The 14,851-nt window shown below is 39.1% G+C and overlaps 1 protein-coding gene across 2 annotated transcripts in view; it reads right to left on the bottom strand.

The window, feature by feature from the left end:
• The window catches only part of LOC100262578 (uncharacterized), a 47,766-nt gene that overhangs the window by 29,287 nt on the left and 3,628 nt on the right, over positions 1 to 14,851 (bottom strand). For both annotated transcript variants that reach the window (XR_002030671.2, XM_010654995.3), the window contains exons 2-8: positions 11,989 to 12,148; positions 9,231 to 9,323; positions 9,037 to 9,151; positions 8,767 to 8,935; positions 2,900 to 3,074; positions 745 to 873; positions 32 to 580 (exon numbers count right to left, since the gene is read on the bottom strand). Coding sequence is in view for 1 of the 2 variants with exons in the window: in XM_010654995.3 (XP_010653297.1) it covers positions 32 to 580; positions 745 to 873; positions 2,900 to 3,074; positions 8,767 to 8,935; positions 9,037 to 9,151; positions 9,231 to 9,323; positions 11,989 to 12,148 (1,390 nt within the window). In the remaining variant the exon portion in view is untranslated. The remainder of the gene's footprint in view (positions 1 to 31; positions 581 to 744; positions 874 to 2,899; positions 3,075 to 8,766; positions 8,936 to 9,036; positions 9,152 to 9,230; positions 9,324 to 11,988; positions 12,149 to 14,851) is intronic.

Raw genomic sequence — 14,851 nt, 5'->3', positions numbered from 1 at the left:
GATGATTGTTGACAGAAGAAGAAAATTGTACCACAATATCATTGGATGCTGACTGTTGAGCATCTAATAGTGCAACTATCTGCGGAAAACGGGCCAAAAATGGCGGCAAACGTTTGGCCTGAGTATCACTCCCAACTGTACTTGCATTAGAACCCATATTTAGCAATGATTCTTCCTCCCCTTCATCTTTAGGACGTTCAGGAGGAATGTGTCGCATATTGGCCATTACTACCTCAGCTAGCAAGTCAGTGGAGATACTTGAAATAAGGATCCCTAAAGATCCAACAGCTTTTTCCCCTTGAGCGACCAAGGCACCAAACATTGCAACAAGTTGTTGCACTGGTCCTGTATCTTCATCTCCTCTAGAACTTTTTAGTCCAATAGGACTGACATTCTGAACTGAAGTAAGATCCCTACTTGACTCTTTAGATGGTTCCTCCGCAACAGTAGATGCTGTTCTGACACGTTTTCCAGACACATCATCATCTTCAACCAGGTCACCAATATCGTGCACTCCAGATCTTTTCCTTCCCAGGGTAACGTGCACAGCATCACATGATTTAACTGAGGGCTTCTCTTCCTGTAAAGATTTCAAGACATACTAAGAAGCTTGACATAATTGAGTGTTCATGTGTCCCAGGTTCTGGCTTAATGGAATGAGTTGTCCCAAGTGTGCTAGTGCATCTCAATATTAAATATACAATCTAAATAACTAATGAATCAAGAAATAGACATGAAAAACACCTTAACAATTGATGAATCATCTTTTCCCTCCAGTACACTTCCATTAATCTTGCAAACTTCTCGAAGAGCTTGTTCTGCCAAACCTCCAACTTTCATTTCATTCAAAGCATCAACTAAACGATCCCTCCACTTCAGAAACCAAAAGATTCAATAAATCCATGTTTTTCATTCATATCATTGCATTTTCAAAATAGAAACTGCAAACTTCTGCTTTCCATGTTAACTGGAAAAATAATCTATCTAATACATGCCACTTCAACAATTTAAGACGTCAGCAAAATGCAAAAAGGTCATATGACAAAAATTCTGACAAAGATGATTTCTTTTTTGGGAGATTAAGATATTTAAAAAAAATCAAAAAGTAATTAGCTTTTGGCATGGGACTCCTGTCTTCCTGCTAAGACACCAACCAGTAAAAAATTCATCATTGACATCAACAACACTCAACCCAGACAGAAAAAAAAAACAACCTCAATCCAACTCAACAAACCCCTGATACTCACAACTTGAGGTTGGTACATTAATCCATTTTCTCCATGCATCTCTGTTTGGAGCTACATGCTTACATTGGCAAAATTTAGCATTCATGTTCAAAAAACTGTGGCTGTAAATCCTTCATAGAGCTGATTGAATTAGAAAGGATATTCAATGCCAACTCAAATGACATGCCAATTTGTTGGATTTATAAACACACAAGCAGAGAGTAATAAATAAAGGAAATTTGACAATATACTTATTTCAACCCATCTCATGTTTAAAAAAATAGGTACAAAATAAGTTCTAAAGTTGAATTTGTGTTTCATAAAAGTTGCTTCCTTGAGTTCCTTGAGCAAGACTCTTTTTCCTTGACCAGAAAAGGTCCATACACAGAATTTATTGGCACAAATCTTCAAGAACTTCAAGTTACATGCACAAAGAAAAACCACATTCAATCATCAATCTAGAGGTCCAAAAAGAATCTACTTGGCCGATTGTTAAATGTAAATTAAAATTCTTTTTATAGGAAACAACAATTTATAAGAAAAAAAAAATCAGAGGAATACAAATAGAGATGATATATTCATCCAACAAGAACAGCAAACAAAAGAATATAACAGCTAAACAGGAAAACAAGCGTCCACACCAACAGAGCCAACACAGACTGTTAAAGAAGAGTGCATCAGTTGAAATGAAGGAAAGTTTCAAACAGGGAAACCAGGTTTTAAGCATGGAACTTGATTTAAGCCCCTTCTTTTCTATTAATTTCAGAGTGAATAACTCAGTCACAAGGCAACCTAAAGAATGGTACCCATGTCTCGTGAATGGCTCTCCTTGAGGCACAATTCACAAATCCAAAGAGCGTGTTTGGTTTTCTGGCATCTAAACTCAATAACAAAAATCATATTTCATGAAATGTATTCCCAGAATGTAATGAATATGTGATTTTCATTATCCTGATTGGTTAAAGTAGGGAATTTAAAATTCCCTTCAAATTTTATTCCTATTCTACGATTAGATTATCTTAGAAATACTTGGGAATTTTCTTACATAATAGTCCTTCAAATAAAATTTATAAGAATTAGATTTATTTATAAATAACGAGAAGGGAACACAAAGTGGTCATATACTTTTCTTTAATTCTCATTCCCTATGAATGGGAATAAAAAGATAAATTTAAAGGACATGTTACATCTAAGGAATGAAAACTTCCAAAGATTTGTGCGCCACAGACCTGATCATGTTATATACTTATATAAAAGAAAGTCATTTCCAAATTAGGATAGCCATCAACCAAACACACCCAAAGTGATCTGAGATTCCAACTAGTGAAATCTGCCTAGAGTTTTTGATTCATCATGAGCTTTAAGGCATATACTCACGTGCCTTCCAAAGATAAAATAAATTGTGAATAAGCAAGGAATAGATTATTACACATACTTAAATAGATGTTCCATTCAATCAGAAAAATAAAAATTAAAAATTAAAATAAATAGATTAATACAAATTTGCCTAATTAATATCAAGCCTGGAAATCCTGTCACTGATAGAGCCACATTAATAGAGAAGGCTAGAAAATTTTCTCTAACCATAACCTTGATTAACCTAATATAATTTTCTCCAGCCGTAACCTTGATAAATCTAATATATATTTAATAAACAAAAGTGGAAGAAATACCGGTGCGGCACCCGGGTGAGTGCATTTCAAGCAGGAGAGGAAGGCATTTCTTAAAGCGTGATGTGCCCCAGAAATATGCACTCCTTCAATAACAGAGCTTGAGGGATCCAGACCAAGCAAAACAGGCAGAATGCGTCCATAGAATGATGGTCTTTTCCTTGCTATTACTGAAAGACTGTTAAGAAACATAAAACAAAATAATGTGTGACAAACTAGAAAGCAGTATCAAAACTCTACGCAATGGCATAAACATCTTTTAATGAACAAATGACAAAAGCAACATGCAGCCTATCAAGTTTGAAGATCAGAAGCCAAAGAATCTCAACACTCCCCTTGATTTTGAGTAGCCAACCAGTAATTGTTTTCAATGGAACACAGGGAAAAAAAGAAAAAGAAAGAAAACCAAAATAGAGAAGGCTTTAAAAATTTTCTTTTGTATGAATGTACTGATACTCTTTCCATTTTTCCATAGGGGAAAGAGGGGCAATTATGACTGTAAAGATGGGAAAGATAGCTACAAAAGAAGAGGCACAACTTGAAAGCTTCCAATGGTTTTACATCACAAACCACATTACATGAGTGGGGCTGGTGATGATGGCTCTTCTATTTTTATGTACATGAATTGAATTTAATTTTAATGAGAAGTAATGTACAAATAATAGAAACTGTTGAATATAATGTATGTATAGTATACTATCTTTCCTTGTTAATATAGGTCACATGTATGGTAGTTAGGACTCCTAGCCTTGTATATATATATCTCTCAATTGTAAGTAGAGATTACAATGAATGTGAATAAGGTTTTTCTCCTTTCTCTCTCTCTCTCTCAACATGGTATCAGAGCCAAGGAAGAAAACCTAATTCTTTCCTGTTTTCCGTGTCATCAACTCCGGGAAACCTTCCGGTGACCGTGTTTCTTTCCGGTCACCTTCCCCATCTCCCAATACTTTCCGGTCAGTCGGATCGTCGTTAGAAACCACTCACCGCTGGAAAATTTTCCGGCGAAATTTTCCGGCGAAATTTTCCGGCGAAATTTTCCGGCGACCTATTTTTCCGACACCGACCATACCAGAAGGAGCGCCTGGAGGAGATCTCCAACTTTTGTGAAGGCACCAGCACCAAAAGAGCAGCCACGCGCCGGCCACGCGCAATTTTCCGGCCGGCGGTTGAATCTCACGCGCCAGCGGTTGAATCTCACGCGCCGGCGCGTGAGAGCTTTTCCGGCGACGCGCCTCCTCCTCCAGCTTCGCCTGACGCCGATCAGCCTTCCCACCTCCCTGGTTCTCCCATCCGAGCCCTGCACGTACCTCTTTTGGGGATTTTTGTCTCCGTCGGCCCTCCAAACAGTCTTTCCGGCGAAGCTCCGACCACTTTTTCTCCACTCCAATCCCTGCACGTGCCTTGGGAAGTGTTCTTCTCCCTTTCTGGTGGTACCACACCGCGATCTGAGGCCGTCTCCCTTTTTCGGTGGTGCCACGCTGCAATCTGAAGCCGTATTAGGGCTCTCTTCGATCCAAACATACTTCATTCTCCAGATAAGTGGATATGGCTACTAAAGCTTCCATTTTTTCCTCTGTCATATCTGGATCTCCTATGATTACTTCGGAGAAATTAGTTGGGAGTGAAAATTATCTTTCCTGGTCTGCCTCTGTTGAACTTTGGTTTATGGGTCAAGGATATGAGGATCACTTGATTACACAGGAGGCAGATATCCCTGAGGTCGACCGCGTACAGTGGAGGAAGATAGATGCACAGTTGTGTAGTGTATTATGGCAATCGGTTGATCCCCGAATTCTTCTTCATCTTCAGGCCTATAAAACTTGTTTTAAATTTTGGACTCAGGCCAAAGGATTATACACGAATGATATCCAGCGTCTTTATAAGGTGGCTTCTGCTATTGTCCATCTCAGCCAACAGGACTTGGATCTATCTACTTATATTGGCCAGATTGCCTCTCTTAAGGAGCAGTTCTTGACTGTGATGCCTCTTACTCCTGATGTTGGGGCTCAACAAACACAGCTTGACAAGTTCTTTATGGTCCTTACTCTTATCGGCCTCCGTCCGGATCTTGAGCCTATTCGTGATCAGATTCTTGGTAGTTCATCAGTTCCGTCCTTGGATGATGTGTTTGCTCGCCTCCTCCGTATCTCATCCACTCAGACTTTGCCATCTGATAGCGCTTCAGATTCTTCTGTGTTAGTTTCTCAAACTACCTCTCGAGGAGGACGCAGTGGTACCCGAGGTAGAGACCAACGTCCTCATTGCACCTATTGCAATAAACTTGGCCACACTCGCGATCGTTGCTATCAGTTACATGGAAGACCTCCTCGCACTGCCCATATGGCCCAGTCCTCTGATTCTCCGCTGCCTCAGCCTCCGAGCTCCTCCGCATCTCAGACATCTCAGGCTTCTATTGCCTCTGTTGCCCAGCCTGGTAATGCCTCTGCCTGCCTTACCCACACATCTTCTCTTGGACCCTGGATTCTAGATTCTGGAGCATCTGATCACCTATCTGGTAATAAGGATCTTTTCTCCTCTATTACTACTACCTCTGATTTACCTACTGTTACCTTAGCTAATGGTTCTCAAACTGTGGCTAAAGGTATTGGTTTGGCCCTTCCTTTGCCTTCTCTACCTCTCACTTCTGTCCTTTATACTCCTGAATGTCCTTTTAATCTTATTTCCATCAGCAAAATCACTCGTACTCTTAATTGCTCTATTACCTTTTCTGATAAATTTGTGACCTTGCAGGACCGGAGTACGGGGAAGACGATTGGCATAGGACGTGAGTCTCAAGGCCTCTATCACCTCACCTCAGATTCATCTCTTGCAGTTTGCATTTCCACTGATGCTCCTCTCCTCATTCACAATCATCTGGGCCACCCTAGTCTCTCCAAGTTCCAGAAGATGGTTCCTCGTTTTTCCACTTTGTCGTCGCTTCCGTGTGAGTCATGTCAGCTTGGGAAACATACTCGTGTCTCGTTCCCAAAGCGTTTGAATAATCGGGCAAAGTCTCCTTTTGAGCTTGTCCACACTGATGTTTGGGGTCCTTGTCGGACTGCGTCTACTTTAGGATTTCAGTATTTTGTCACTTTCATTGATGACTATTCTCGATGTACTTGGTTATTCTTAATGAAAAATCGAGCTGAGTTATTCTCTATTTTCCAGAAATTTTATACTGAAATCCAAACTCAGTTCAATATTTCTATTCGTGTGTTACGCAGTGACAATGCCCGGGAATATTTTTCAGCCCAATTTACTTCGTTTATGTCTCATCATGGGATTCTTCATCAGTCTTCTTGTGCTCATACTCCTCAACAAAATGGGGTAGCTGAACGCAAGAATCGACATCTTGTTGAGACAGCTCGTACTCTCCTCCTCCATAATCATGTTCCTTTTCGTTTTTGGGGGGACGCTGTTCTTACCGCTTGTTATTTGATTAATCGTATGCCCTCCTCTGTCTTACACGATCAGATTCCTCACTCCCTTCTTTTCCCTGACCAACCACTTTATTTCCTTCCTCCTCGTGTCTTTGGTTGTACTTGCTTTGTTCATATCTCACTCCTGGACAGGACAAGCTTTCCGCCAAAGCCATGAAGTGCCTCTTCTTGGGATATTCCAGACTTCAGAAGGGTTATCGTTGTTATTCCCTTGAGACTCATCGGTACTTTATCTCCGCTGATGTCACCTTCTTTGAGGACTCACCATTCTTTTCCACCACTTCTGAGTCTCTTCCTGTTTCTGAAGTCTTGCCCATTCTCATTGTCTCCCCACCTGATGCTATGCCCCCTCGACCACTTCAGGTTTATCATCGTCGCCCTTGTGTCGTTGCTCCTCTCCCTTTTCCTGAGGCACCTGCTGACTCACTTCCTATCCCTTCGGCTTCACCTGCCCCGGCTCTGCCTTCTCCTAATGACTTACTCATTGCTGTTCGGAAAGGTACTCGCTCTACTCGTAATCCTCATCCTATTTACAATTTTTTGAGTTATCATCGATTATCTTCACCCTATTCTGCTTTTGTTTCTGCTATATCCTCTGTTTCTCTTCCAAAGAGCACCCATGAAGCTCTTTCCCATCTAGGCTGGCGACAGGCAATGGTGGATGAAATGGCTGCTCTGCACTCTAATGGCACTTGGGATCTTGTTGTTTTACCCTCTGGTAAATCTACAGTTGGTTGTCGTTGGGTCTATGCAGTTAAGGTTGGTCCTGATGGTCAGGTTGATCGCCTTAAGGCCCGCTTAGTTGCTAAAGGCTATACTCAAGTTTATGGTTCTGATTATGGTGACACATTCTCCCCTGTTGCCAAGATTGCTTCTGTCCGCTTGCTTCTGTCCATGGCTACTATGTGTTCTTGGCCTCTTTATCAGTTGGATATTAAAAATGTCTTCCTTCATGGTGATCTTGCTGAGGAAGTTTATATGGAGCAACCTCCTGGTTTTGTTGCTCAGGGGGAGTCTGGTTTAGTGTGCAGGTTACGCCGCTCTCTATATGGCTTGAAACAATCTCCTCGAGCATGGTTTAGCCGTTTTAGTTCTGTTGTTCAAGAGTTTGGCATGCTTCGCAGTACAGCAGACCATTCAGTTTTTTATCATCATAACTCCTTGGGGCAGTGTATTTATCTGGTTGTTTATGTGGACGACATCGTCATTACAGGCAGTGATCAGGATGGTATTCAGAAACTAAAGCAACATCTTTTTACCCACTTTCAGACCAAAGACTTGGGGAAACTCAAGTATTTCTTGGGAATTGAGATAGCTCAATCCAGTTCTGGTGTGGTCCTTTCCCAAAGGAAGTATGCTTTAGACATCCTGGAAGAAACCGGTATGTTAGACTGTAAACCGGTAGACACACCTATGGATCCGAATGTCAAACTTGTACCAGGACAGGGGGAGCCTTTAGGAGACCCCGGGAGATATCGACGGCTCGTAGGTAAATTGAACTATCTCACCATTACTCGTCCAGACATTTCTTTTCCTGTGAGTGTTGTTAGTCAATTCCTACAGTCACCATGTGATAGCCATTGGGATGCCGTAATCCGTATTCTTCGATATATCAAAAGTACACCAGGCCAAGGTGTATTGTACGAGAACAGAGGTCATACTCAAGTTGTTGGTTACACAGATGCAGATTGGGCTGGCTCACCCACAGATAGACGTTCCACTTCAGGGTACTGTGTTTTTATTGGAGGTAATCTAATATCTTGGAAGAGTAAGAAACAAGATGTAGTGACCAGATCTAGCGCTGAAGCCGAGTATCGAGCTATGGCTTTGGCAACATGTGAACTCATATGGTTGAGACATCTTCTTCAGGAGTTGAGATTTGGAAAGGATGAACAGATGAAACTCATCTGTGATAACCAGGCCGCATTACATATTGCATCCAATGCAGTCTTTCATGAAAGGACCAAGCATATTGAAGTTGACTGTCATTTCATTAGAGAGAAGATCGCATCAGGATGTGTTGCTACAAGTTTTGTCAATTCAAATGATCAACTAGCAGACATCTTCACTAAATCTCTCAGAGGTCCTAGGATTAAATATATTTGTAACAAGCTTGGTGCATATGACGTATATGCTCCAGCTTGAGGGGGAGTGTTGAATATAATGTATGTATAGTATACTATCTTTCCTTGTTAATATAGGTCACATGTATGGTAGTTAGGACTCCTAGCCTTGTATATATATATCTCTCAATTGTAAGTAGAGATTACAATGAATGTGAATAAGGTTTTTCTCCTTTCTCTCTCTCTCTCTCAACAGAAACCCTATGCCCCTAACATGATAATCTGATGAGCTTTTTCCAAATGGCCAATTCAATCACATCAAGCTAACTGTGCTCATTTGATGGGATGAGAAAAGATTATATACCTGTTGATAAGCACAATGATCATTGAGTTACTGATAGATTTCACAGTGGGAAACCTAAGCTGATCAAGCAACAAACCCAAACTTTGACTAGCTTGAATTGATAAATCTCCAACATTGAGTACAGGATGTCCTCCACGAAGCCAAGATATATTAAATTCCACAAACTTTCCTACAAAATACATGAGCAGCTAATGTAATTAAAGAACTAGTTAATAGCATACTAAGAGTACTTTCGTATTTAAGATCTAGAGCAGAAAGGCAAGCAGTTACCTTCAGAGGGCTGATTAGAAGGTGGATCTGAAGAACCATTAGGATCAGGTGTATAAAGAAGAATAACAGATTCAACAAACTTCAGTGCCAGCAACCTTCTACCATCACTCCCGGGCTTGTGAGGATGTAGTTACAGTAAATCAGAAAATGTACATAACCAAAATGAGTATCTCACAATTAGAAATATGGCTTACTTGAAATGCTATTGAGTAGATTTTGTCCTTGAATTTCAGCATCCATTCCCATGACGATTCAAGTGAAACATCCAACTCACTAGAATATAATCCCTGACATATTATAGCAACAAGTTCAAATGAGATATCAGAAATGCATAGATTTAATAAATATATGATGTAGTTGTCCTGCAGTGTGGTTCACACACAATGCACATAACAATTAACACAAGACCAAACATACACACATGATAACTCAAAGATTTTGTCATTTTTTTCAACATATTCAGCTTCCATTTTGCTCTTTCCTGAAAATCTTCGAGGGTGAAAGTTCCGAGTTATTTTAGGAAGAAGACAAGGACATACTATGAGGGTCGGATAGAAACTAAAAGATAGAGTCGGATAGAAACTAAAGATAGAATTAAAGTATATTAATAATTATCTAGTATTTTATGTCGATTTTCCAGATGCCTAGAGTGGTGAGAATCAGATTGGAGAAGATTCAAATGGACTTTTTGTGGGGTGGCGGGGCTCTTGAGCAAAAACCACATTTAGTAAGATGGTCAATTGTGTGTTTAGACAAAAGAAGCGGAGGGATGGGGGTTAAGAGTCTTGGGGCCTTCACTAGGGCTCTCCTTGGCAAATGGGTTTGGCATTTTGCAAATGAAAGAAAGGCTCTTTGGAACCAAGTGATCAGAGGGAAATACGGGGAGGAAAGAGGAGGGTGGAGATCTTGTGAGTCTAGGGAGGCTCACGGGTTTGGGTTATGGAAGGCAATAAGTAAAATGGGACATCAAGTGACCCCTTTTGTTGGCTTTGTGGTGGGTGATGGTGAGAAAGTGAGGTTTTGGAAAGTCAAATGGTGTGAAACCATCCCTTTGTGCGAGGCTTTTCCTTCTTTATTTGCTTTAGCTTCGAACAAAGAGGCTTGGGTAAATGAAGTGTGGACAGCCGAGGGGGAATGGGGGGGAAGTTGGAACCCTTGTTTCAATAGACCTTTCAACGATTGGGAGTTGGAAGAAGTGGAAAGGCTATTTTGTTGCTTGGAGGGGAAGAAGGTTAGGGGGGATGAGGAGGATAAGGTGAAGTGGATGGCATCAAAGGATGGGGATTTCTCGGTGAAATCTTTGTATAGGACCATGCAGCCGGGGTCTCTTGCTTTTTTCCCTTCAAAAATTATATGGAACTCTTGTGTGCAGCCCAAATTGAGCTTTTTTGCGTGGGAGGCTTCTTGGGGGAGAGTTCTAACCTTGGATCGCTTGCAAAAGAGAGGTTGGGTTATGGCAAATAGATGTTTTCTTTGCCATAAGAGTGAGGAGACAATTGACCACCTTCTTATCCATTGTGAAAAAACGAGGGAAGTATGGATGGTGTTCTTTTCCTTTTTTGGTGTTTCGTGGGTTTTCCCCCGGTCGGTCAAGGAGACCCTTTTAGGGTGAAGGGGTTCTTTTGTGGGAAAGCAAAGGAAGGTGGCATGGCAATTGGGACCGTTATGCTTGTTTTGGGTTATTTGGAAGGCTAGAAATTCAATTGCATTTGAGGATTGTGGGCTGTCCATTCAAAGGCTGAAAGTATCTTTTGTGTATTTTTTGTGGTCGGAAACCAAATTGTGGATAAAAGATGGTCCTTCGAATTTAATAGATTTTATAGACTGGGTGTGTATGCGTTAAGGGAGAGGTTTTTTTGTTTTGCCTTGTACTTTGATGTTTGGGCCCTTTTGTAAGGGGGTAAGTCCCTTTATACTGTAATTTGGTGGGTCGCTTATTTAGCGCCTCTTTGCAATACAATCTTATACTTATTGATCAAAAAAAAATAATAATTATCTAGTATTGGTTTATCCATGTAAACCTTTTAAGGTTTCTACAGCAGTTAAGGAGTTTAACAACAATAACTTCAAACCATGCTTAACCAATAACTTAGGACAGGAAGCTTGCCCCCTTTGGATTTCATGATAGTTTGTCATTAGCTAAGGCCTAGTTAGTGGTTGTTGTTTCTACGTGCTCCGTCTTTACACCTGTGGACCAGGGTTCACCCCTGCTGGTTCCTTTAAAATATTTCTCTTACCTATCAAATGAAAAAATGAATACCATTTGATTCTAATTAAACCCATCCACCTCATTGTCCTTGCACTATTCAAAATACATCTCTTTGACCATGTTTGACCCAGCTATGCCAAACATTGTCTTCAGGGATTTACAAAAAACTGGAGTCACTTCAAACTTGTCAATTCAAGACTAGTTTTGATGGGGGCTATGGAGGGCCCTTCTTTTTAGTCCTTAGTTGATTAAAAGAACTTACACCTTAATTTTTTGAGAGGCTAAGGGCTTGTTTGGTAACTATTTTCTAAAACAATTCTAAAAAATAGTTTTTAAGAACAGTTTTTGAAAACTATTCTTCAATTTTTGTAGAACAAAAGTCTATTTGGAAACATAAAATGTTTTTAATAGTTTTAAATATGCTTTAAAAATCATTTTTATATATAATATTTTATTTTTAATCATTCTACATATTTGTATAATTATTTCTTAAAACGACTCTCAGAAAATAAGTGAAAATAACATAAAACAACTAAAAGATGTTATCTGAAAACACCTTGATTTCCATTCTTAAGAACAGAAAATAGAAAAATAGTTTTTGATCGTCCAACGTATTTTCTGTATTTTTTGTTTTGGCAGAAAACTGTTCTCAAAAACAGTTCCCAAACAGACCCTAAATTTTGGCTTAAGCAAATGCACATTAAGATATAATACCATGTGATATATTCAGACTATGAACGCACCTGAATTGCAACTTTTTCAAGTGTACAACGAAATAAGTCAATTGCACAAGTTATGGCTTGTCGGGCAACTGCAGGTGTACCATCTTTCAAAAGAGATATCAAAACTGGTATAATTTCAGGTAACAAATCCAAATGCTTTGATCCTATTTCACCAATCATCCTATATTGAAAGAAAAGAATACCATATGAGCAATAAACCTAAAAGACATATTCATGCCCTACCCAAAACCAAAACAACATGGTTGATATCTTAGAAACATGAAAAAAAAAAATAATAACAAGAATAAATAAAAAGTAGGTAAATCATCAATTAATTAAAGATAGAAATGGAAAATATATGGCAAATGCCAATTTATCAATATATGTGGCAAGTGTTAATACCATCCTCTACAAATGATCCAAATCCATTGAAAAAACTTAATTGTGAACTGCATTAACTCAGACATAAAAAGCACAACCAAAAAATAGGTTTCCCTTATTTCTAACATGGATGGATTGTCAATATGCACATTTTCTGTTGTTGGAATTACTACGTGATTCCAAATGTACAAACAAGAATGAGGCCATTTCGGGCATAAAAATAAATCTAAGCAAGAGTGAGCTTATACCAGTTAGGAGGGTGGAAAACTTGGAAGGTCTGGCTTCTATTCTAGGGTGTAAGGTGGGAGCTCTTCCAACCACTTATTTGGAGCTTCCTCTAGATACTCCTCCAAACTCTTTGGCGATTTGGGATAGAGTGGAAGAGAGGTTCTACAAAAGACTGACTATATGGAAAAGACAATATATTTCCAAAAAGGGGAGGCCAACACTAATTCAAAGCACTTTACCTAACTTGCCTATCTACTTTATGTCGTTATTCTAGATGTTGATGATAGTGAGGGTGAGGTTGGAACATATTCAAAGGGACTTTCTTTAGAGTGGAAGGAATTTAGAGAGAAAACCTCATGTAGAGAAGTAGCTACTATTTGATCAACCAAGAGTAAGGGGGCCTAGGAGTTTGGCGTCTTGCCTTGCTCAACAAGGCTCTTCCTAACAAGTGGATTTGGCAGTTTGCAATGAAAAGGTAGGCATTTTGGAAACAAGTTATAAGGGGCAAATTTGGGGAATTGGAAAGGGGTGGTGTTTTAAGGAAGTGAGTGATCGGTACGAGGTTAGGTTGTGGAAAGCCATAAGGAAACTGTGGGCAATTGTTAGTAGTAGTCTCTTTTTCTATGGGCAATGGTAGGAGGGTAAAGTTTTGAAAAGATATGTGGTGTAGTAATGAACCGTTCTGTGTTTCCTTTCCCTCCTTATTTGTCTTGGCTAGTTCAAAGGAGGCATGGGTGGCGGATCTGTGGAATCAATCTAATGTTAGCGGTTGTTGGGCCCCTAGCTTCTCTAAACGTCTAAATGATTAGGAGATTGAGAGTGTGGAACGTTTTCTTTTAAGGCTTTAAGATAAGGCGGTGGATGAGGGAGGAGAAGATAAAGTGATTTGGTTGGAGACTAAGAATGGCTCTTTCTTTGTGAAGTCCCTTTATTTTTGCTTAAAGCTGGCAGTTTAGCCCCTTTCCCAAATGCAGTTGTTTGGAATTCTTGGGTTTCTCCTAAGGCGAGTTTCTTTGCTTGGGAGGCATCATGAGGTAAAGCTTTGACTTTAGATCAACTCCAAAAGAGAGGATGGGCCCTTACTGCAGATGTTTCCTTCGCCATGTCTAGGAAGAGTCGATTAACCATATTTTGCTATATTGTGGTACGACAAGGTGTTTGTGACAGCTTTGTTCTCTCTCTTAGAGTTTCCTAGGTGTTAACTTTCTCAACAAGAGAGACCTTGATAGGTTGGTGTGGGTCCTTTGTTGCGAGGAAACAAAAAAAAGTGTGAGGAACATCTCCTTTGCAACTTTTTTAGACAATTTGGAAGGAGAAAAATAAGATCATTTGAAAATACGGAGCTTTCTGTCAAAGATTAAAAAGATTGTTTTTTTGTAACTTGTTTTCTTGGACCAAGTTGTGCATAGTTGAAGACCCAACATCCTTGTATGACTTTATCGATTGGTTGAGTCCTCATTAAGGGAGGAAGCCATTTTTTGTTTCCTCATCTTTTTTTAGTCTTCTTTTTGGCGGCCATTGTATACACCCTATGTACAATGTTGCGCTTGCTTTAATGCTTTTTAAAGCTTTTTTTTTTACCTATAAAAAAAATGGACAAACAAGAAAATTCTCATGTAAGTAAAAATAATTAAACTAAATTTTTATTTTTGTTTGTTGATGAAATTTCCCAACTTGTACAAAGACAAGGCACTCCATTGCCTCAAAATGCATACCAGATTTTGAGCTCATCCACAAGCATGAGTCCATGACCTTATGAATCCTAAGCTTAAAAAATCACTTACAAAATCTATGAATAACAAAAGTGTAAAAATTACAACAAACTCATGAAATCTAAGATTTAGAAAGACTCAAGAAATTCATTCATCGGATGCCAAAACACGTACAAAAACTTATATGCGTGCTACCAAGTCTACTAAAGAAGTAACTTGGTGTAGCACTTAAAAGAATAAATACAAATCCAAGGCTAGTTTGATAGTATCTATTAAAACAGTTCTCAAACAAGTTTTTGAGAACAATTTTTAAAAATAGTTCTCAATTGTTTTCAAGAAGAAAATTCTAATTGGATCTAAAATATGAAAAATAGTTTTCTAGATTTATTCTCCATTAAAATAATGTGTATTTATATACAATGCAAAAGTTCTCAAAGTAGTCTTCATATTTTCAATTATTTCTCAAAATACTCTATAAAAACACATGAAAATGCCTTAAATTTGTTTGAAAAAACAACCTATGTTCATCACCAATTCTCAAAAATACTGTTTTTAATAAAAAA

Source organism: Vitis vinifera, chromosome 8 (genome assembly GCF_030704535.1).
Source record: "Vitis vinifera cultivar Pinot Noir 40024 chromosome 8, ASM3070453v1".
Classification (NCBI taxonomy): Eukaryota; Viridiplantae; Streptophyta; class Magnoliopsida; order Vitales; family Vitaceae; genus Vitis; species Vitis vinifera.
The sequence above is the reverse complement of the archived record's forward strand: the minus strand, read 5'-3'. Positions and strand labels throughout refer to the sequence as shown.